We start from the raw sequence: 22,816 nt of genomic DNA on the forward strand, positions 1-22,816 counted from the left end.
TGTGTAGTGTGTACAATTGTATGGAACCACAGTTATTTACAATAGTACTGGAACAACAATATCATGACAAGAAATATGATTTGGATAACCAGAATAGAAAGTACCTGATCAAGAATTGTGTGTTATTGGAACATGATTGAAGTGAAAGAAGGAAAATTAAAATACAGCAAAGAGAAAATGAGGAAGACCAGTCAAACAATGCAGTTAAGCAGGGAAATAGAACGAGGAAAACTAAACATAAGGAAGAGAAATAAAAAATACTAACAAAATAAAAGTGGTAAAAATAATGACAAGATAATATAATACACATACAAAGTAAAAAGCCAGCTCTATGGGGTAGCAAAGCGACATTGGTCTCAGTTTCTCAGTTTTGGGGGTTAACCTTGTGCTCCGCCATTTGGATCTGTCTCTAGACCCTTTGTAACTCCACATCTTATTGTCTCACTTGGGGGAAGAAGAAGAAAAAAAGGGAAAAAAAGAGAGAGGATCCAAAAGAAAAATAAATTAAAAAGATAATAATAAACCTTCTGCTGACTTTAAAGCTGTTCAGCAAGTTCTGCTGGTCTTCCTAGATGTCACAGGAAGAGGGGTGCTGGACTTTGCTTTTCTCCCTTCCTTTGGTTCTGAGAGGATGGGGACCAGGTCTGGAGGGCAATATTCACAGTTTCCTGGCCTCTGGCCCAGGTCTTCCATGAGCTGCCAGGCTCAAATCAGCCACTCAGCTGCTCACAGTGTGAGTCAATCTCCAACGTGGAGCCTGAGACAAGCGGGGAGCACGGTTCTGCCCAGCCCTTCACTCTGGGCACACAGTGCCAGACAAGCGGGGTGCATGGTTCTGCTCAGCCACTCAGTCTGGGCACACGCAGATGAAATCACCCTCTGGACACACCGCCTGCTACTCAAGGGTTCCTTACAGAGCATTGCCTGCAATTCCCAACTAGCACACAGCTTTTCACACAGCCCTACTTTCCAACTAGTCTGGAGATTATCCAAGTCAGGGTCCAACACAGCCCAACTCCTCCCAACTCCTCCCTTCTCCACATGTCTCCTGGCACCCCAATTTCTCTGGTACCAGTGCCCACAGTCCCAGAGGATGTGTACCACCTCTGTGTGTTTCCCACTTCGTCTCTGTTCCCCCCAGCGACTTCCAGTATCCAGGTCCCTCGTAGTGCCAGGCTGCCCTCCCTGCTCTGGCAGGGGAGGGAGCTGGTGCTCTAATTCTCCTCCTTATATCCTGCAGCAGGCACTGGGCAGGGGGTCCACAGCAGCCTTGGTCCCTATACAGATCCCAGGGATCTTACCATCCCAGTGTAATCTCCTCACTGTCTGTTTTTCAATCTCCTCTACAATTTTTTGCCTCCAAACTTCATATAAGCTGGGATTCCGTTGGCTGTTCACTCTGTTCCTCTGAAGATCGGCTACGTGTTCCAGCTTGGCGCAGGGAGAAGTGGGCTCCGCTTCCACCTACCTCGCTGCCATCTTCTCATAGTTTAATAAATTAACACTGGGAATGTTGAATTTTTTTTTTCAAGTTTTCTTATTCTAACCTTGAACAGCTAACTTAACTTAATTCTGCAAATTGATGCTTATTTTCATATTGGAATACTTAAATTAGGTGTGTATTAACTATGAAAATCAGGAAATCTTGATCACTGGTAGAATTTCGGAGGTCTGTGATCCTCTTATAATTATTTACAAAATATTATGTATTGAAAAAAAGTGCAAAGGAGTTTGTTAGAACAAATAAGAGTAGATGAAAGCTTTTCATTCCGGCCCTGGCCAGGTGACTCAGTTGGAGTGGCACCTTGTACACTAAAAAAGCTTGTGGGTTGATTCCCAGTCAGGGCACATACCTAGATTGCAGGTTCTATCCCCAGTTGGAGCACATATGGGAGGCAGTGAATCAATATTTCTCTCTCACATCAGTCTTTCTCTCTCTCTAAAAAATGAGTAAACATAATGAAAAAACTTGTAATTCTGTAAAAGGAGGTACTGTTTTTTTTCCTTCTAGCAATGAGGAACCATTTAACGTTTTGGTAAGAAAAAAGAAGCAGGAGAATTGGTGCATCAGAGAAATACCTTTCTTAAAAGCATTAATTTCTTCTATTGCAAAAGAAGCACGGCAGTATCCTCTTTCCTCTGGGGCAGTCATGGGACATGGGACCTCATTTCTGAAAATGATGTTGGTTCTGCTACTCCTACAGCTTTGTAGGTTTTGCTATAATTCCTTGCTTTTCCTGGCCCTTTATAAATGTTTGAATTTTCCAAAGTATCCAATACAAATCTGGTTCCTTGCTTACTCATTAAGAATGAATTAATTGGGAAACTCAGTGGAGTTTGGGGAGTTGGCCAATTAGAATGTCTTTTTATTTTCTATAGTAGTCAGGAGTTAATACTTCAAACATAAAAATCAGAATTGCAGTCAGTTATTGGAAATATATCGCAAAAGAATCAAGCCAGAAATAAGGTGGTTGCTTTCCATGGAAAATGAGAATGGAAATGGTACTTCTTTTTTATAACAAGCTTTGTAGAACTTTTCTTTAAAACTAGATTATTTATAGTCTTGAAAAGAGAACAAAGGTTTTTTGTATTTTTTTTATTATGTATTACATGGTAATATTTGCTATGTTTATTTTTGCCTTGGCTTCTTGAAATTGAACATCTTAACAGAAATATTATTCCTTCACAGAGGGCTGGTTTTCCGTTACACCTGAAAAGATTGCTGAACACATTGCTGGCCGGGTCAGTCAGTCCTTCAAGTGCGACATTATAGTGGATGCATTTTGTGGAGTTGGAGGAAATACCATTCAGTTTGCCTTAACTGGAAAGAGAGGTAATTAGCCAAACCGTCAAAGGAAGAAAAGTAAATTATATAATTTATTCAGTAAATGTTTCATTTTGCTTCACCTTGTTTTTACTGACATTTAATATGCACTTAATAATTAATGCCAAATATTTAAAATAGTAATAGCTAGCATATATGAAGTATACACTTTCTATCATACTAGTGTATCTGCTTAATATTTATTAATTTATTTAGTCAACAATCTTGTGAAGAATATCTTTTACTATGTACATTTCACAGATAACTGAGAAATAAAGAGATGAAGTAATTACACAGTTCCAGTTTGGTGGAGCCAAGATTAAAACATAACAGAAAAATAAGATATTAAAATAGTGAGACTGTGCTCTAGAAGAAAAGAATAGGCAGGGAATCCCAATTTTACCACTCACTATTATGACTTAGGACATCATTTAACTTTTTTTTTTAAGATTTTGTTTGTTTATTTTTAGAGAGGGGGAAGGGAGGGAGAATGACAGGGAGAGAGATACATCAGTGTGTGGTTGCCTCTCGAGCACCCCCTTCTGGGAAGCTGGTCTACAACCCAGGCATGTGCCCTGACTGGGAATCGAACCAGCAACCCTTTGGTTCACAGGCCAGCCCTCAACCCAGAGGCATGAAATGTGGCCATGTGACTAAGAAGCTAAGTTTGTAACATTATTTAATTTTAATAGTTTAAAGGTAATAGCCACATGTGGCTAGTGGCTCCCATTAGGTGTTATCCGACATTTGTCAGCATCTGAGTTATATTTGAGAACACTGAGTGCTTGCATTCTGTCAGGCCAGAAAACAAAGTCAGCTTCCAATGGAAGTCATAAAAATGAGGATTAACTGAATATATTTGATGTTGAAATTCATTTTTTCATTGAATTTTTGGTAGTATCAGCATCTTTCCCTCTGTCTGTACTATCAATGTAGCAGATTGCACAGCTGGAAAGAACATATTTATCTTTTCTCTTATAAATATGAATTTTAGTTTATTTAGAACACAAAAATAGCATTGTAAATGCATGATTTTGCAACATGCAATTGGTGCTTATGTTTATTGTTAAAGTTTATTTTGTGCATTATTTCTCAAAAGTGTTAACAAATTTGAAACCACCATGTCTGGAAAACAGCTCTGCTTCCTTGGCAACTGTGGTGTATGCATCAGGGTTCCACTTAGCCCTTCCAAATATAAAATATTGCCAATAACACACTGCTGCATATACAGATGCACTTACTGCAAGACATGAATGAGCTGTAAATTAAATGAAAGCCCATTTGGTGAAAACATAAGGTTGTCTGTTCCTTCTACCTAAAATGTCTCATTAAATGTCATCAGCAGACTTTTACATTTCTTCTTCATAAGTTGGCTAAAGAGGTTTGTTAAAATTTGTTTTATTTTGCCTTTCTGTGGAAGCTGTCAAATTTGTCTTCTTTGGTATTTGCCTGATTGTGAGGAGATTGGTCTTTTTTGAAATCTTAACATTTATAGGCTTTACATAAAGTCAGGGGCCTTTCTATGTGTTTGATGCTCCACCTGTACCCTGCACAAAGCACAGTGCTGACCACCTGTTTGTCTCTCAGTAGATACTTAATGGCAGCTCTCTGGTGTGTGAGACCAAATCTCCCTTTGTCTTTAAAAAATGATTCTTGTAATTAAATAAACACACTGATCAGAAGGTGAGCTATTCCATGTAACTACTAATCAGTATCATTTGACTTATCTTTCGTGTTTCCATTTTTAGTGATTGCCATTGATATTGATCCTGTTAAGATTGATCTTGCTCGGAATAATGCAGAAGTTTATGGGATCGCAGACAAGATTGAGTTCATCTGTGGAGATTTCCTGCTGCTGGCTTCTCATTTAAAAGCCGATGTTGTGTTCCTCAGCCCCCCTTGGGGAGGGCCAGACTATGCCACTGCAGAGACCTTTGACATTAGGACAATGATGTCTCCTGATGGATATCCTTTGGAAGTTGGAAGAGTTTTCTCAAACAGTGGTTGTGGAGAAGAAGGGGTGTGTATGTGTGTGTGTGTTTGAAAGAGAGAAATTAGTAAGGAAGAAAGGAGCTAATAGCATTTGATAGAGCCTAGTTTCTTTTACATAAAAAGCACATACGAAAAAGTTAACTGGTGATGGATCTCCAAAAGTTACAGCAAATGTGAGAGATATTTCCCTAGGTTACTATCTATTTTTACAATTACAAAACAAGAACGAGAAAGCAGTAATTGTTTGAAATTGTTGTCTGGAAATGGGGAATTTCGTGGAGACCTGTTCCTAAAATATGGATGACTGTTTGACTGTTCTTCCACTCACACTTGTGCTAGTTCTCTGTTTATCTTGAAACTTTTCTAGTTACTCTTCCAAGGCACCGAAGCAAGCACTTGTTTCATAAAGAATAGCATTTATATTATTTGCCCCTTTTTCTCTGCTCTCCAGAGGAGTGTTCTCTTTGACTCTTACATAAAATATGTTTCTAAATTCCTAGTTAAAATTTAGAATGTAGACTATAATGAACAGTTATTTATCTTTATTTCTTACTGGAAAGAGGTGGTATTGCACTTTCCTGTTCTGTTTATACAAAAACTAGGAAATAGCAGGAGGAGAAAGAATGTATATTTTCTGAATGTCAGTAGTCTACCACTAAGATAAATGAAAAATAGCTTTAATTTCTAACCTCTGACCAGTCAGGGATAGTGTGCTGCTGAGTTACAAAATCAGCTACTTAGTTTAAACGTGTGCTTTATTATTAATCAAAATATATTTGAGTTATGATACAAGAAAATAACTTGATCAGAAATTAACTGTTGTTTTTGTCACTTTTCCTTAACTGTTGTCCACTTTTGAAATTTTCAGGCTTTCCCAGAAGATCACTAATAATATTGTTTATTTTCTTCCAAGAAATGCTGATATTGACCAGGTAAGCCATTACTGAAAAACTTCTATGATCCTTTGGTATAACTGTTACAAAGAGTGGGTTTTAAAAAAAAAAAAAAAGGATACAGAATATTGCTTTAATTGAGAATGTGTTTATGAGCAGTCCCTGACTTTCTGACTATTACTAGAAAACTAGAAGTGTTTGCCAGTTAAATCTTTACTTACTTCATTCTCTTCATCTCCACCATTCCTGGCATGCATAAATGTAAACAGCATGCTGGGCCTATAACGTGTGCTGAAAGAGTGATTCAGTGTGTTGTGTTCATACACACACACCTGAATTAGCCAAGATCTGTCTTTACTGAAACCTACCTTGAGAATAGATACTTCAGGTATACCTGAAAGTAGTTACCTAAGTAGAAATACAGAGACAGATAAAACTTCATTTGGCCAGGATCTATTTCAACTATAGGTAGGTTGTCTTGGGGTATAGGACACTTGACTAATATTATAATGTCCTCATTTGGTTCTTACCATAATCATTTATTTTAATTATGTTCTTTTTTCCCCAATAGAATTGGATTCAGTGTAATAACTGCCTCATAAAGATCTGATGATGTCTTTATTTCATGCTTTTGTTGAATTTTTAATAAGCACTTACTACCTACTGCCTAGTGCTATGCACCTGTCAAATCTTTTGTCTTTCATATTCTACATGTTACAAGTGTTGCTAGGTGTGGGTTTTTCCTTTCTCTCCTGTCTGATACTCTGAGAACCAACCCTGTCATTCTGAGCTTTTTCATTTTATTCTAGAGAAATATCTTTATTATTTGTTCAACTATATTCTCCTTACTATCTTTTTTTCCTTTTTCTGGAACATCTCTTCTGTGAGTGTTAGTCTTCCTCAACTGTATTTCCTGGTGTTCTGTCTCCTTTTTCCTTCTGAGAGATTACCTCAATCTTGTCATTCCTCGAGTATATGTCATTCCCTTGGGTATATGACAATTCCTCAGGAATTGTCATTCTATTATCTACCTCATCTATTGTGTTTTTTAGTTCAATCATTATATTTTTTTAATATTTTTTCATTGTTGTTCAAGTACAGTTTTCTCCCTTTCTCCCCCACCCCAACTTTATTGTCTATGTGTCCTCTATAATTGTTCTTGCAATCCCCTCACCTTTTTCCCCTGAAATTCCCTCCCCTCTCCCCTCTGGTCACTGTGTTACCCGTTTATGAGCCACTGTGTCTGAATGTTAGACGTCTCCAACACTATCTGTTGTACCAGTTACAAGAAAAAGCACTGTCCCTTGCTTCATACACCTTTATAACAAATTTGATATTAAACCTAATATCTGCTACTCACATCTGTGACTCAGAAATGCATTTTAGAATCCCAGGTAAGGATGAACCCATTGATTCCATAATTCTTACTTTTCTCATATGTAAGTATTATGCTCTGTAACTAGTCTCATAAGAAGCTATATTACCTTGATATTAAATATTAGGCGGGATGATTTGAGTACTTCAGTAACATTGGGAAACTATTATAAAAGTTACAGTAAGTAATTTTTTTTCTAAATGAACTCTAGCCCAAGGAGAAAGTTAACTTTTTTTTTGACAGGTGTTTTTTATTTACTTCAAAAGCCTACCGAATTACTGTTGGTAGTTCATTCACATTTCCTACCTCTAGAGGGAGTAATGACACTAGAAAATACTGCAGTAAGAGTGAAAAAGTAACCTTGAGATTTCAAGTATATTATATTGAATTTGGATCAAGTTACAGTAGGAAATAACTTCCTTTAAATTAAGAATATAAGTAGTATTTTTTAAATGTGGGAGAGAGCAGTTAGAGAGAAGTCAACTTTTTGTTACAGGATATTTAGAATTTCACAACAACCTAAACTTAAACATGGCACTCATGTTTGGGAACTCATGTTCCCAAAATTTATGAGTCTACAGTTTAAAATTTAGGCTACATTTCTCCCATAGAAATGTATGAAAAGAACATTAGTTTCCACTCCAGGAAGATTTGTACTCTGAATAATATTTATATTTAGGGAGGTTATACTGACTATGGATGCTGTAAATATAACTTGTCTATCCATCTTTCCATGTAGGAGATGAGCCTAATTGTTTTCTGTATCTAGTAAAATATTTTTCTAGGTTCACTCTTACCTTGATGTCTTATTCCCTTTTTCTCTCTGAGGACATGTATCGCTCTTATTATCTAAACTTTTCATATCAAACTCACATGTTGAATGATTTAGAAATCTTTTTGTAATAGGCTCTTTGGATGGAAGTTATATCTCCCTGTACTCACTGTGGAAAGTTGGGAACTGATTAAATTCAATTCAGAGAGCCCAGGGTAAATGTATTTTTTTCTACTCGATGCCTGAATCTTAACATCTTTCTTCATTTTTTCTTTTCACAGCCATAAAATTACAGCCAATATTAACTTCCAATCTATCATGCTTTCCAACCATGAAAGCTTCTCTTTTGAGTAATAAACACATACGACATGGATAGAGGTCTCTGAGCAAAGTAGAATGATTTAGTCTCCCCAGGGAAGCTACACAGCAGTGGTAACCAGACACCATATTTGAATGAAGTCCCTGTGAGTGGAATCTCTGACAGGAGGTGTCTATCTCCTAGGCAGACATGGGAATGGCGAGAGGAGTGACTCCTGATTGATTTGATACAGTACCTCCTTTTCCTTTTTTGATCTCATAACTATAATGTCTAGCCCCAGGAGAGCAATAATACTTGTACTTTTCAGGTCAAATTAATTCAAATTGCCTGTTTAAAAATAATTTATTCACACCAATACAAAGAGCAGAGCAACACTGAGCATCATCTCTAAGAACTGTGTTGAAAAATTAACTAGGAGGCCCTGCAGCGTGTAATTACTGGCACTCATCTGGTAGACATTCCCCACCCTTCCATGACCACCTTCAGATAGGCGTCATGGTAGCAAATAGGCAAAATACTACCTATTTTATTTCCTGATAAAGTGGGGATATATTTAAAAATTGACCCAATATCGTAGGTAAAACTTATCCTGTGATTAAATTGTATCTTTAAGTATAGAAATTGATGTTAGATTTAATCAAGAGATACCTCCTTTCTAGTTGGTAGAGTTCTTGAGGCTCCCATTAGAGCCAATGTGGAATGACTAGGGAGGGAAAAGTTCCCAACTGTAGTTAATCACACTTCTAATATTATTAAGGAAGCAGGGAGAAAGAGGGGACTTATTTTATAGGTAAAATTTCTTAAACTTACTATATAAAAGAATACTGTTATTATGTAAAAGAATGCATTCAATGCATTTGAATAATGAAAACTAAATATAGGGACTATTAGGTAATAGTATTTGGAAGAATCATTTTAAATACAACTAAATTCAGTTCATTAGCATTTTTAGTGTTTGGTTTGGGCTGAATACAATAAAAATTTACCACTAATTTCCTTGCCTGTATTTGTTCTAACTTATAATACTATTTATTTAATCAGTATTTTTTTAAAATCAGGGCCTTATTGGTTTCTAAATATTAGGTTTGATTAAAACTTGTGTCAAATTTTTCCAAATGAAATTTCCATGGTCAAATTCTGCTCTAATGGCAAAACTCTATCCATGTGCTCAGTAATAAAGTCATCCCAACAAGTGGGGGGCCCTTACTCCAGATGTAGACACCAGAAGCAGGAGAGAGTAAAAAGGAGGCTAACGACTGGATTGGGCTTTCAGTACATGAAAGAACAGTAAATTCTACAACTGTTTAAGCTGAAAAATACCCAGCATTTAAAACTCAGCAAACTCAAAAGTAAATTCATCCTGGAAAAGACTAGTATGCTACATTTATATACAAGGTCAGAGCCTAATAAATGTTTGTCTTAATGATATCCTTAGAGTTTGTAGGGTATCCCTTCACATTCTCATTGATCATCATAACAACTTGGGAGTAAGCAAGTCAGGTTATGAGCCTGATTTTATTGAGTAAAACTAGGAAGTTTACTGATTTGCCTAGTCATTTTGACTAACAGTGGCATAATTAGAGTGCCTTGCTGCCACCCACTGACAAGGTATTCATTACTGTGGGGAGTGGAGAGGTGAGGAACAGATTCATGTCTTATCACAGAGTGCCCACCATAAGGTTTGGAGTAATGAATAGAAATTGTGACAAGAGAAGCAAAGAGAATTGTATAGAATTTCAGTTGTATCCATTTGTTTTATATTCCTGATTGATAAGGAAGACAACAAAGGGCTAAAAATTCAACACAAAATGAAAGACATCTGCCGCTGAGCTTTATCTTCTAATAACTGGTACCTAGGTTTTTAGATCATCTATCTTAGTAAATCCACTGTGTAATGATACATTGCAATTAGGGATATAGTTGATCAGCTTGGGGCTATAAAACTGGCCTTGTAAGTCCAATTGGAAAGGCACAAATGCTTCTGAATGCAAGCTTATGTTTTCTTCACACCTTTGCGTAAACTCTTTCAGTAGATGGTGTAGATAAAAAATAGAAGGATGCCACACACAGTGCTACATACAAGACTTTTGCTATTAACCAAGGACTTCCTGACTCTGGTCTGTTGTGTTTTATGTCATTTGTCCATGTTTCTAGTATCTGGCTCTGAAAACAGGTAAAGGACAAGACTTCTTGACCTTGTTATTGGTAGCTTTCTCCTAAGAGAGCGATGTAACCAGTGTTTTGAACTCTACATCTGATAGATTGCTCATCTCCATTTGGTTTAGTTCTTTTTCTGGAGTTTTGATCTGTTCTTTCATTTGGGCCATATTTCTTTGTCTCCTCATTTTTGGCAGCCTGTTTGTTTATATTTATTAGGTAGAGCTACTTTGACTCTGTGTCTTGATAGTATGGCCTAATGTAATAGGTGTCCTGTTGGGTCCTCTGGCACAACATCACCTATCACCCAAGCTGGGTACTCGAGGTATGCCTTTTGTGAGGGCTGAGTACACCCTCTTATAGTTGAACCTTGATTGCTATTGATAGGTCAACGGGAGGGGTTTACCCAGGCCATTCAGCTGCAAGGACTGGCTATAACCACTGACCACCAACCACTGCCCTCCTTGGAAGAACAGCTGTGTGTGGGAAGGGTGGTGATGCTACACTGTGGTCTGTAGCTGTCCATTGGATGTACCTGCCCTGGGGTTTTCTGGGTGGTGCTGGCCAAAGTCAGCCCCCACCTTTGTTTTGCCTGGGGCCACCCTGCCTGAGCTGTAAAGTAATCTGAGGTGGCTTCTGCTTGTGCTGGGTTTAGAAATTCCCAGACAAAGCCAAGCTGTGAATCAAGGCTCCCTGCTGCTAGTGTCAGTCCTGGGCCACTTAGGAAGAGATACAGGGGCTGAAGGCTCACTGAGGCTGGCTGTTGCTTGTTTGAGAGAATTTACATAGTTGTGAAGCCTGGTCCAAGACCAGCCATTCATATGTAACAGCAGCATGGGTGGGCCCATAAGTTGGGTGAATGGAATCTCTGGAGATCTCCAGGGTGGGACAAACAGTGTTAGCCAGGTTGATGGAGTCTCAGATATGGCCCCACCCTGCCGGCTCTGTGGCTCTGTAGCTCTGCAGGGGAGGGCTCAGAAAAGGGATAGTGGCCTCTGCTCGCCTTGATGCCAGACACTTCAGTTTCTCCCTGTGTGCCACTGGTGCTTTTCAAGTTGCTACCTTGGTGCTGGAGCTCACAGAGATTGAGTCCGAGTAAGTCCATGTGTGGGTTCTTTAAAAGGAACTGCTGGAGACTCCAGAAGTTTCTTCCACCAACTCAATTTCCTCTGGTTTTTGCAGCCAGAAGTTGTGGGGAATCATCTTGGCACTGGAATCCTGGGTTGGGGACCTGGTATGGGGCTGAGACTCCTCATTCTCGAGATATTCCTCTTGAATTTTTATCTATCTCATGTGGATGTGGGACCAGCCCATTCTGTGTCACCGCCCCTCCTACCAGTCTGGTTGGATATGGTTGTTTTTTTTTAATTCGGTAGTGGTCAGACTTCCATTCAACTCAATTTTTGACGGTTCGAGTGATGGTTGTTCTATAGTTTAGTTGTAATTTTGATGTGGTTATGCAAGGAGGCGAGCCCAGTTTACCTATGCTGCCATCTTCACTGGAAGCTGGCATTAGGTTTCTAATCACAGCCAATATTTCAGATGGTTGCTGCTCTTGTCACGGTAATTAACAGCTCTGTGGGCCCCATAAAAAAATACTCTTCATTTTCACCTGGTGTAATTTCCTTGTAGTGAAAGGACATTTTTCCATTGCTCTGATATACTGTCAATGTATTACGAAGTGTTCCTGTCCTTTGTATATATTATATATTTTGCCTTTAAGATCCAGTTTTGAAGTTATTTTCTCTCATTTATTCAGTTACCATACAGTTTTACTTTAAATCTGTTTGCTTTTGAAGAACAATGCAGTTTTAAATGTTTGGCTCTTAAATCTGCTATGCCTTACCTGTTTCTAAAGTTACCACCTTCATTGTGATCTTGACCCATTTCTTGTTACCCTCTCCCCAAGCAACTTTACTGCCTGATAGAAAAATGGACTCGATGTCCTTTTAGTTTTTAGTGCTACTTCTAGTGCAAACTAATTGAGATTTCTTTTAATAAATCTAATAAATTTGTGTGTATGTGTATCTCCAAAAACATAGCATGTAATCCAGAACTGCTAATCTTTGTCTGTTTACCTACCTATCCTTTTCCCTCACACCTTCCATCTCTCCATTTCTCTTTCTGTCTTAATTTATTAAGCTTTAACTAAGAAAGGGGAAGGAACCAGATAACATTTTGTCAGTTAAACCTGCTTGTGAAAAGTAAAGACAGCTGGAAATTGATGGCATTAAGTTTGCATAAAGATTTATAGTCTTTGCAACTCCAACATTCTAACTTCAAATACACGTAGTTGTGAAAATGTGAAAAAGTACCAAAAAAGGCTAAAGTTAAAAATTATTTTTAATTAGAACACTTGAAAGTAACATTAAATACATTTTTTGTAAATTTATTTTTAAGCACAAATAGATATATCTTCTCATTATATTTTGACATAGATTCACCTTTTTCTCCAGTTTCAGGAATAATACTTGTTTTATTTGTCCATTATCTGACTCTCCCAGCTAGAGTGTAAGATTCGTGAATAAAATAACTTATTAAATGTTTAACTCTCATGTAAGCATGTCATTATTCCTTTTTTTATCCAAGTACCTAAGTTCAAATAACCCTCTAAATAATGGGGGTGGGGGGAAGGAGAGAGGGAGGAGGGAGGGATAAAAAAAGAAACTACCTTTTGCAAGATGTGTTTTAATGTAATTTTATATTTATGGCTTACAAAATGCTTTTTTTAGGGAGATAGGTAGTACTCCCATTTTTTAGATTTAGAAAGCTGGAGCCTATCTTAATGGCTTTCTAACATAATACAGCAAATCACTGGTGGAACTGGCATAAAAATTTCCCTCTGACTTTTCTTTTTCCTGCTAGACCCATCGTAGCATATGTTTTACTGTTGATTCAGCTCTACTTTGGTCCTCTTTACCCTTCCTATTCTTTCCTTTCTCTTCCCCTCTCTTTCCCCAACCCCTGCTACTACCTCTCCAGAAAACTTAAGTTTGCTAATCTCACCTTCTCTAAGTAAATCACTGTTAAAGGAATGGGAGAGTGCTGTACTTAGTGTACACCTAAAGACATAGAAAAATTTTGTGAAACAGTTATATTTTAGATATACTAGTCAAAATGCCATTTATTCTAAACAAAATTATTTTTGCCCTTGTGAAAAATCAGACTGACATAATATGCCAGAACAGAAAATAATTATTCCTAATAATTGCCACTCTGAGATGAGTTGAATATTTTTAATTTCTACTTTTACTTTAATTATTATATTTTTATTAGCAAATAGTACAATGTACATGTGCTTTTTATCATTATTAATAGATACTGTGTTTGACTTTTGTTGTCATCTGTTTCTATTGATAAAAACAGCCATCTCTTGTTTCCCTGTGCAGGCCAGGGTTAATGTTGGCATTGTTACTGTCTTGGTGGGACAACTTGTTTTCCCTTTAAGAATGTACCATAGATTGACCTGTTGTTTCTTCCCTATTTCTGTATCTGTGGCTTCTTTTCTAAGAAGTCAAAATGCTTTAAAAATTACATGCTCATTGGGAATGCACAATAAATCTTTCCAGGCCCAGGACCTACGCCACTGACAGTAGATCTTTTCAGCCTCCAAACCAACTAGACCAACAGCACATCTCTGCAAAAATACACTACAGTTTTGCCAATTTCAGTTACAGGATTAATTACAGAAAAGCAGGTCTCCTATTATTTGTACCTGTCCCTGATAGTACTTTGTGATTTCCTTTCTCCACCACTCAGGGTTTTCTATTCAGTGACTCCCAGAGCCCTTCCCACTGCATTCTCCTTTCCTTTATTCCTCACTGCTGCCTCCATAAACTGATCTTCAGTGATGTAATGGTGGGTTAGAAGGCAATATATTTGATAGTTAAAAGACCCAAGAAGTTGGATGAATAAATGTTGGACTAAAAACTTTATAAGAACTTAGGGTAAAACATTGCTAGTTTGAAGCATCCTTTTGATGTTAACTCTGTAGAGGTGGAGAGGGTGTTTTTAGCATCCCAATGAAGGGGTTGTTGACTATACTCTACTAGACCTCAAAAAGAGCGTTATATTTTACCCCAATAAAAAGAGAGAGGCAGCCAATCTGTGTTTCTCTCACACATCGATGTTTCTCTCTCTCCCTTCCTGCCCTTCTCTCTAAAAATAAATAAATAAAGTATTTTTTTAAATGGGAAGGAGGTAAAAATACACAAAAGGACAAAAGGTGGAGGGGGTGGTCCAGGTTGGGAGAGACCAGTTAGCAAAGGAAAGAGTAGGTAGTAGAGACTAGAACTTACGAAGGTGGGATCGTACCTGTCTTACTCTCTGAGGTATTATTCCTAGTATTATGTCGTGGGCATTCAGTAAATATTGTTGAATGAATGAGAGGGTAAGACGCCAAAGCTAAGGTAAACAGGGCAAAAATATTCAGGAAAGTGAGTTATTCTTTAAATTTCTATCTTAATAAACCTGATGTTTGGGGAGGATGTGTTCATTTTCTCTTCCTCTGAGTTCTTTAGCTTCCGTCATCGGAGAGATTGGGTCATATACAATAACATAGCACTGTGGTCTTTCCTGTAATATCAGAAGTGTCTGAAACAACAGGTATTTCTGCCAGCACATGGTGCTTTAATATCCGGAAAGTAAGAGTGAACATTTGAGATGCCTCACTTATTGGATAGACTTGAATAAAAAGATGAGCTGTCTTATTGTTTGATGAAACAGGAATGAAAAATTTATTTTGAAATCATAATTGTGAATGTGTGACTTTTCTTCTATTCATTTTTTTAGGTGGCATCCTTAGCTGGGCCTGGAGGGCAAGTGGAAATAGAACAAAACTTTCTTAATAATAAATTGAAGACAATCACTGCTTATTTTGGGAACCTGATCCGGAAACCAGTCTCTGAGTCATAACTGTGAGGTGGTACAAGGACAAAAAGATCATGAGTGGTCAGAACCTTATTCAGATGAGAGACTTGAAATTTCTTTGTGTATGCACTGATATACATTGTACCCATAGTCTTAAATCACCATGTAAAACAGAAACTTACAGAAGGTTGATGAATATTAATGAACTACTTAGATACCTTTGGGTGACATTAACTATGTATTTATTGGGTTGACCAAAAAATTTGGGTTTTTCCTTTTTTTTTTTTTTTTTAATTCACCCATTTTAAGTATAGAGACTGATGAATTTTTTTTATTTTTTTTTAGATTTTATTTATTTTTAGAGAGGGGAGGGAGGGAGGGAGAGACAGACAGACAGACAGACAGACAGACATCAGTGTGCGGTTGCTGGGGGCCGTGGCCTGCAACCCAGGTATGTGCCCTGACTGGGAATCGAACCTGCAATGCTTTGGTCAGCAGCCCATGCTGAATCAACTGAGCTACACCAGGGTTTTTTTCCATAAAGTGACTATAGTAGCACTTAGTTGTCTTTAACTTCATTTGAAACAATTTTGTTAAGATTGTATTGTGACAGCTGTCATATCAGTGTGCATTAAAAAAAACTTAGTGAATTTTTGTGTAGCCATTTTAATATTGAAGATTGAAGAAAATATACAGTTTTGTCATAGTATGCTTTATTATTTCAAGAAAGGTAAAAACAACTGAAATGCAAAAAAAAAAAGATTTGTGCAGTGTATGGAAGGAGTGCTGTGACTGATCAAATGCGTTAAAAGTGGTTTGCGAAGTTTCATGCTGAAATTTTCTCTCTGGATGATGCTCCATGGTTAGGTAGACCAGTTCAAGTTGATAGTGATCAAATCAAGACATTAATTAAGAACAGTCAACGTTATGCTAGATAGGAGATAGGTGACATATTCCAAAAATTCAATAAAGTTATTGGTGAAAATGAAAAAAAAAGTTTTATTTTACAGAAAAAAAAAAAAACAAGTCTTTTTGGCCAACCCAATATGTTATACATTAGGATAGTTAGTATCTGAAATGGGAAAGGTAGGCTTTCCCCTGTGTTTACTGTCAGTCTGAAGCTCTGTGTGTGTATGTGCCTCTGCCTTTATTTTTTTTTAATTTTGTATGTTTTGATTTAACATCTTTGTGTGTGACTGTGTAAAAAACAGTTGTGTGGTTTTCTTTAAATACAGAAAGATACAAAGAAAACCCAGTTAACCCCTTTGAAATAAGTAATGTTACACTTTTAAGGGTAGAAACAGAAATAGAATGGTACAAAATGAAAAGTAAGTCTTCCTCCCTCTACCCCTACCCTTCATTCACCTATCTAGAGATAACAGTATTTTAAATTCCTTTGGAAAACAGAAAGGAATTGCAGGAGACTCTAATACACTCCCCCCCCCCCCCCCGTGATGACACACTGTTCATTACTCCCCTGCCCTCTTTTTTCACTTACTATATTTTTTACTAGTATATCCTAGAGACCTTTTCCTATCAGTGCATACATACAGGTCTGCCTTGTTCCTTTTAGTGGCTATCTTGTATTTCATCTCCCGCATATGCTGTAATTTAACCAGTTTCCTATTTTAGGCTGTTTTGCAATCATTGACTGTTCTGTGCTGTGATTAGAGTACGTGTTTTCCTCCATGTCCCCAGCTCTAGGCATCATCAAGCATTTTATTCTTTGCCATCTTCTGTGTGAGAAAAATGGTACCTGGGGGAGGCCCCTCATAGTCAAGGAGGGGCCTCCTTGACTATGAATGAGATTTGACAATATTTTCATATATTTTGGTATTTTTAAAATAGATTTCCCCTTTTAAATTGACAACTTCTACCTTTTACCAGTTTTTCTTTTGGATTGTTCTTTTCCTTATTCATATGTATGAATTCTTTGTAAATTAAAGAGCCTCTTGTTTTTAGTAGGTATTATAAATATGTGTTTCCAGTTATTGCCTTTTAGACTTATTTTGTGATTTTTTTTGCCATATATAAGTTTTGAATCTTAACACACTCAGACTTAGCAGTCTTCCCCCCATCCCCTGTATTTGGGTTTATGCCATTTGGAAAGATCCTTTTCATTCCCAAAATATAAATACATTTATGCAACCTTTTTTCTAGGACTTTCTTGTTTTCATGTCTTTGCTGTACTTGGAATTTGCTTTTATGTTATAAAGTTAGTGTTTTTAAAATGTCCATTACAAAAGAATGTGAACTATATTTTGTAACATGGTTTGTATTTTTTCTATTAAAATAGCCATGAAAGGAGGAAGAATATGTGTTGCTTCATTATTCATCTAAAATTGTGTTCAGTCATTTTTACAAGTAGGTAGAAGAGACAAGAATTTCTAGCTATTAGAGATCTAGACCTTTTGTCTTTTAATAGTGTGAGCATATTGAACATTAAACAAAAATGGTTTGAGCTGGGATGGAGCTGGGAAAATTGGAATAAATTGGGGGAATTTCCAGTAAATACCAGAAAAATAACTACACCTTTAGTTATTTTTAGTTAGTGCATCCACCTTTGTTGGAGAATAGAAAAGCAATGCTAATATTAGTCTCTTGAAATTTTACAGTGTAGGCCTGATTGCTCTGCAATACAGTAGCAGTTGCACTAACCATTAAGGATTAAATTAATTTTTTATTTGCAACATTAAAGTCAGTATTCTCAGTTTTTATACATTTTTATCATGTAACATTAGTGTATGTATCATAAAATTGTCACCATTTTTAAAATAATGGCAGCATTGATCAGAAACAGTTCTATCTGTGACCCCTAGAAGTAGAATATGACATGACTTAACCACTTGGGGTTGAAAGTGAAGGGTAAATGCAGATTTCCAAAGTCGGTTATTTTTTTAGTTTTTGTTACTTAAACTTTGCATATACTTTTTTCACAATACATTTTCTTACTTGCATATTGTTAATACTAAAATCAATTTGTCTTCCTGAACACACGTAACTATACAAGTAGAACAGGAAGCCTGACCAAGGTTTAAATATTCCTACACACAAATCACACACAGATATAACTGATTTGAAGCCTGTTATAGGTTATTAGTGCTCAAAAAAAACTATTATACAACCCTGTGTTTAAATACAATCTTATTGAGAAGTCAAATATGCAAAATTGATAAAAAGTAAAGCCCATTGATCTGCTCATGATAAAACAAGTGAAGAAGCTGACAGTCCTTGTTTTAGTCCAACTCTTTGTTGTTAAATTGCAAAATGTTTTAAAGCCATTTTAATAAAATGAATATGTATTTTAACAATTTAAGTCCAAAGCGAAGAACTCAAAGAATGAACAACCTCACCCTCACCCTCCTTGCTCTCCACCCCGTCTCCCATGTTTCCATTTCCCTTCCCAAAGGCAACCACAGGTAACAGTGCAGTGTGTGTCGTTTAAGACACTTCCGTGTGCAATGAAACTTTGTGAGCACACGGTGCAATGAGACATGATTATATTATTTTGACATTTGATTTTTTAATTGAATATCTTACAAACTTGTCCACATTAGTACATATACATCTGCACTATCATTTTTAACAGTCACATAAGTACAAGTGTATGATAATGTTCTAAACACTACCCAACTATAAACATTTAAATTGTTACTAGATTTTGCAGTTACAGATAGTACTACTGAGTATATTTCTAAGTAGAATGGGCTCCTAGAATTGAATTTTTTGTCAAGGGTCATACTTATTTTTTTATTTGGTATATCATGTCAAGTTGCCCTCCAAAAACATTCTCACCAGCTATTCATTGAAGGGCCAATTTTCCCCAAATTTTCAAAAACATTGCATATTGTCACTTAGTGTTACCAATCTCATTAGCAATAGTTATTTTAATTTGCATGTTCTGATTACTAGTGAGGTATGAGCATTTTTTCATGTATTAATTATCCAAATGCATGTGTTAGTCCTCTAATTTTTATCTAATGAATTATTAATTCCTACATCATTTTCTATTAAACAAACTAACCTTTCTCCATGAATTTGAAATTGAACCTGTGTGTGTGTGTAATTGTTTCAGGAATGCTTTGTGTTCCACTGATCAGTCATCCATTCCTGTGTCTCATGGTTTTTATCACTGTAGTTTTTATTAGATGTGTGGGTATTTGTGAATCTCCCTGTCGTTAGTCTCTCAAAATTTTCTTGGTTCTTCCTGAGTAATTTTACTTTATTAAATGAGCTTAAATTTATCAAGCTCTATTTTTTTAAAAGATTTTATTTATTTATTTTTAGAGAGGGAAGGGAGGGAGATAGAGAGAGAGAGAGAGAAACATCAGTGTGCGGTTGCTGGGGGTCATGGCCTGCAACCCAGGGATGTACCCTGGCTGGGAATCAAACTTGCGACACTTTGGTTCTCAGCCTGCGCTCAATCCACTGAGCTACGCCAGCCAGGGCTTCAAGCTCTATTTTTAAAGTCCTTTTGGATTTAAAATTTTTAGTTTAAGAAGAGTGATATTGTCACAGCGTTGACTCTTCCTATCCAAAGACTTGATAATGTCCCTCCAGCTTTGTCAAGTTTCATCATTTAAGTTGCATAGCAGTCCTCCTTTATGCATGGCTTCAGTAGTTTGAAAATATTAAATGGAAAATTCCAGAAGTAAACAATGCATAAGTTTTAGTTGCTTTTATGAAATCTCAGGCTATGCCCTTTGTCCTACCTGGGATGTGAATCGTCCCTTTGTCCAGCGTCCACACTGTACACCCCCACCCATTAGTCACTTAGTAGCCACCTCGGTTATCAGATGGACTCTTGCAGTATCACAGTGCTTGTGTTTAAGCTAGCAATCCAGATGTGCCAAATAGAAGCCAAAAAGTGCTTTCTCTAAGTGAAAAGCTTAAAGTTCTTAATAAGGAAAGGGAAGGGCGGGGGGGGGGGAGGGGAAGAATTGTATGCTGAGGTATCTGAGACCTAAGATAGCAAATACTCTAGTCATGAAATTGTGAAGGAGGAAAAAGGAAGTCATGCTAGTTTTGCTGTTGCACCTCACAGTGCAAAAGTTAAGGCCACAGTACATGGTAAGGGCTTAGTTAAGGTGCAAAGGGCATTACATTTGTGGGTGGAAGATACCAACAGAAAACACAAATGTGTATATACATAGTATTCAGGATGAGCTAAGGTTTCAGGAATGCATGGGGGGTCTTGAACATACCCCCTGCAGATAAGAAGGGACCACTGAATAAATCTTGCATATTTTTTCTGAGCTTATTGATTGGTATTTCACATTTTTGTTTTATTTTTAATGGGATCCTTTTGTTACTACATTTTCTAACATAGGTATTGTTTGTAACAATGCTTTTAATTTCTTATATCCAGTCACCTTACTGAACTCTGTAATAGCTCTAGTAGTTTTTCAGTTGATTCACTTTGATTTCTCAATAGGCAGTGACATGCACATACGAGTTTTTCTTTTTGACAATAGTATGCCTCTTAATTCTTACTCTTCATATTGCATTGGTTAGGACCGACAGGAACAGTATCATGATAAAGGCACCTGTTCTTTGCTTTTTATTATTTTGCAATGAAAAGTTAGACGCACTTCTACTAAATGTTAATGTGGCTTGCATTAAAATTAAAGATATTCTTTTGTTTCCTAGAATTTTTGTTATTTAATAAAGAACTGACCTGGCTAGGGTAGCTCAATGGATTGAGCGCGGGCTGAGAACCAAAGTGTCGCAGGTTTGATTCCCAGCCAAGGGTATATGCGTGGGTTGCAGGCCATGGCCCCCAGCAACCGCACATTGTTGTTTCTCTCTCTCTCTCTCTCTCTCTCTCTCTCTCTCTCTCCCCCACTCCCTCTCCCCCCTCCCTCCCTTCCCTCTCTAAAAATAAATAAAATCTGTAAAAAAAAGAACTGAATAACTTTTAATATTTCACATTATTCAATCATATCTGCATTTTATCATTAAATCCTACTTTATTATAGTGTATCATTTTAGTTACTACTATATTTCACTTGATTAGTTTAATTTGTTTTGTTAGTTATGTCTGTTGTGTGTGCACTTTGCCCAGTATTGGTATCAGTTCAGCTGTTCCAGGAGAATGCTTTGGAAAGTATTCCATTTTTTTGTGTGTCCTAAATAACTCTAGTGGTATCTATTCATTGAACTCATGGTGGAACTCCAAGAAAATTAGGCCCGATGTCTTTTTAAGCAAGCCATTTTGATTAAAGCATTTCTAATTTATTTTTGTAATATTTTTTAAATTTTTCAGTTATAATTGAAATAAAATATTATATTTGTTTTGGGTATACCACATAGTAATTAGACATTTATATAATTATGAAGTAATCACCCAGATAATTCTAGTACCCATCTGACACCACACATAGTTATCACAATATTATTGACTATATTCTCCTTACTGTATTATACACCCCCAAGACTATTTTCAAATCTGGCAATTTGCACATCCTAAAACCTTCCTCTTTTTCACCCAATTCCCTTTCCAGCTGGCTATCATTAAAATGTTTTCTATCTATGTGTTTGTTATGGTTTTTAGACACCAAATATAAGTGAAATCACATATTTGTTTTTTCTCTGACTTATTTCACTTAGCGTAATACCCTCAAGGTCCATCGATGATGTCACAAATGGCAAGATTTCATTCATTTTCCTTATATTTTTATAAATTTTTAAAAAGATTTTATTTATTTATTTTTAAAGATAGGGGAATGGAGGGAGAAAGAGGGAGATAAACATCAGTCAGTTGCCTCTCGTAGGTACACCACCTGGGACCTGCCCCACAACCCAGGCATGTACCCTGACTGGGAATTAAAGTGGTGGCCCTTCACTTCACAGGACAACACTCAACCAAGTGAGCCACACTGGTCAGAGCAAGATTTCATTCTTTCTAATGTCTGAGTAGTATTCCAATGTATTTATGTACCACATCATCTTTATCCATTTGTCTATTGATGGACACTTAGGTTGCTTCTCTATCTTGACTATTGTAAATAATGCTACAATAAACATAGGGATGCATATGTCCTTTCAAATTAGTGTTTCGGGTTTCTTTGGATATATACCCAGTTTGCGGAATTGATGGGTCCTTCTTTGTCTTTTATTATAGCCTTTGTTTTTAAAGTCTATTTTGTCTCAGGTAAGTATTGCTACCCCAGCTTTTTGTTTCATTTCTATTTGCATGAAGTATGTTTATCCATCTCTTTACTTTGTCTGTGTGTCTCTTGTGATCTGAAATGGTTTTCTAGTAAGCAGTATATATATGGATGTTGTTTTCTTATTCAGCCATTTTATTATTTATACTTGAACACATTTTATAATACTGGTTTAGTAGTGATAAACTTCTTTAGCTTTTCCTTGTCTTAGAAGCTTTTTATTTGTCTGTTGATTCTAAATGATAGCTTTGCTGGGTAGAGTAATTTTGGTTGTAGGTCCTTACTTTTCACTACCTTGAATATTTCATGCTAGTTCCTTCTGGTCTGAAAAGTTTCTGTAGAGAAATCAGCTGACAGTCTTATGGGAGCTCACTTATAGGTAACTGACTGCTTCTCTCTTGCTGTTTTTAATATTCTCCCTTTGTCTTTAACCTTTCTCATTTTCA

General features: G+C 36.7%; 1 protein-coding gene across 2 annotated transcripts in view; it reads left to right on the forward strand.

The window, feature by feature from the left end:
• The window catches only part of TGS1 (trimethylguanosine synthase 1), a 47,223-nt gene extending 31,681 nt beyond the window's left edge, over positions 1–15,542 (forward strand). The window contains exons 10-13 of one of the 2 annotated variants that reach the window (XM_045861316.1): positions 2,690–2,833; positions 4,573–4,844; positions 5,685–5,748; positions 15,124–15,258. In XM_045861316.1, coding sequence (XP_045717272.1) covers positions 2,690–2,833; positions 4,573–4,844; positions 5,685–5,705 — 437 coding nt within the window. In that variant the 3' untranslated portion in view covers positions 5,706–5,748; positions 15,124–15,258. Of the gene's footprint in view, positions 1–2,689; positions 2,834–4,572; positions 4,845–5,669; positions 5,749–15,123 lie in introns of both variants that reach the window. The other variant, XM_045861315.1, reaches the window with a different exon arrangement.
• The last annotated feature ends 7,274 nt before the right edge of the window (positions 15,543–22,816 follow it).

This window comes from Phyllostomus hastatus, unplaced genomic scaffold (genome assembly GCF_019186645.2).
Source record: "Phyllostomus hastatus isolate PE091 unplaced genomic scaffold, TTU_PhHast_1.1 phas_scaffold_21, whole genome shotgun sequence".
Lineage (NCBI taxonomy): Eukaryota > Metazoa > Chordata > Mammalia > Chiroptera > Phyllostomidae > Phyllostomus > Phyllostomus hastatus.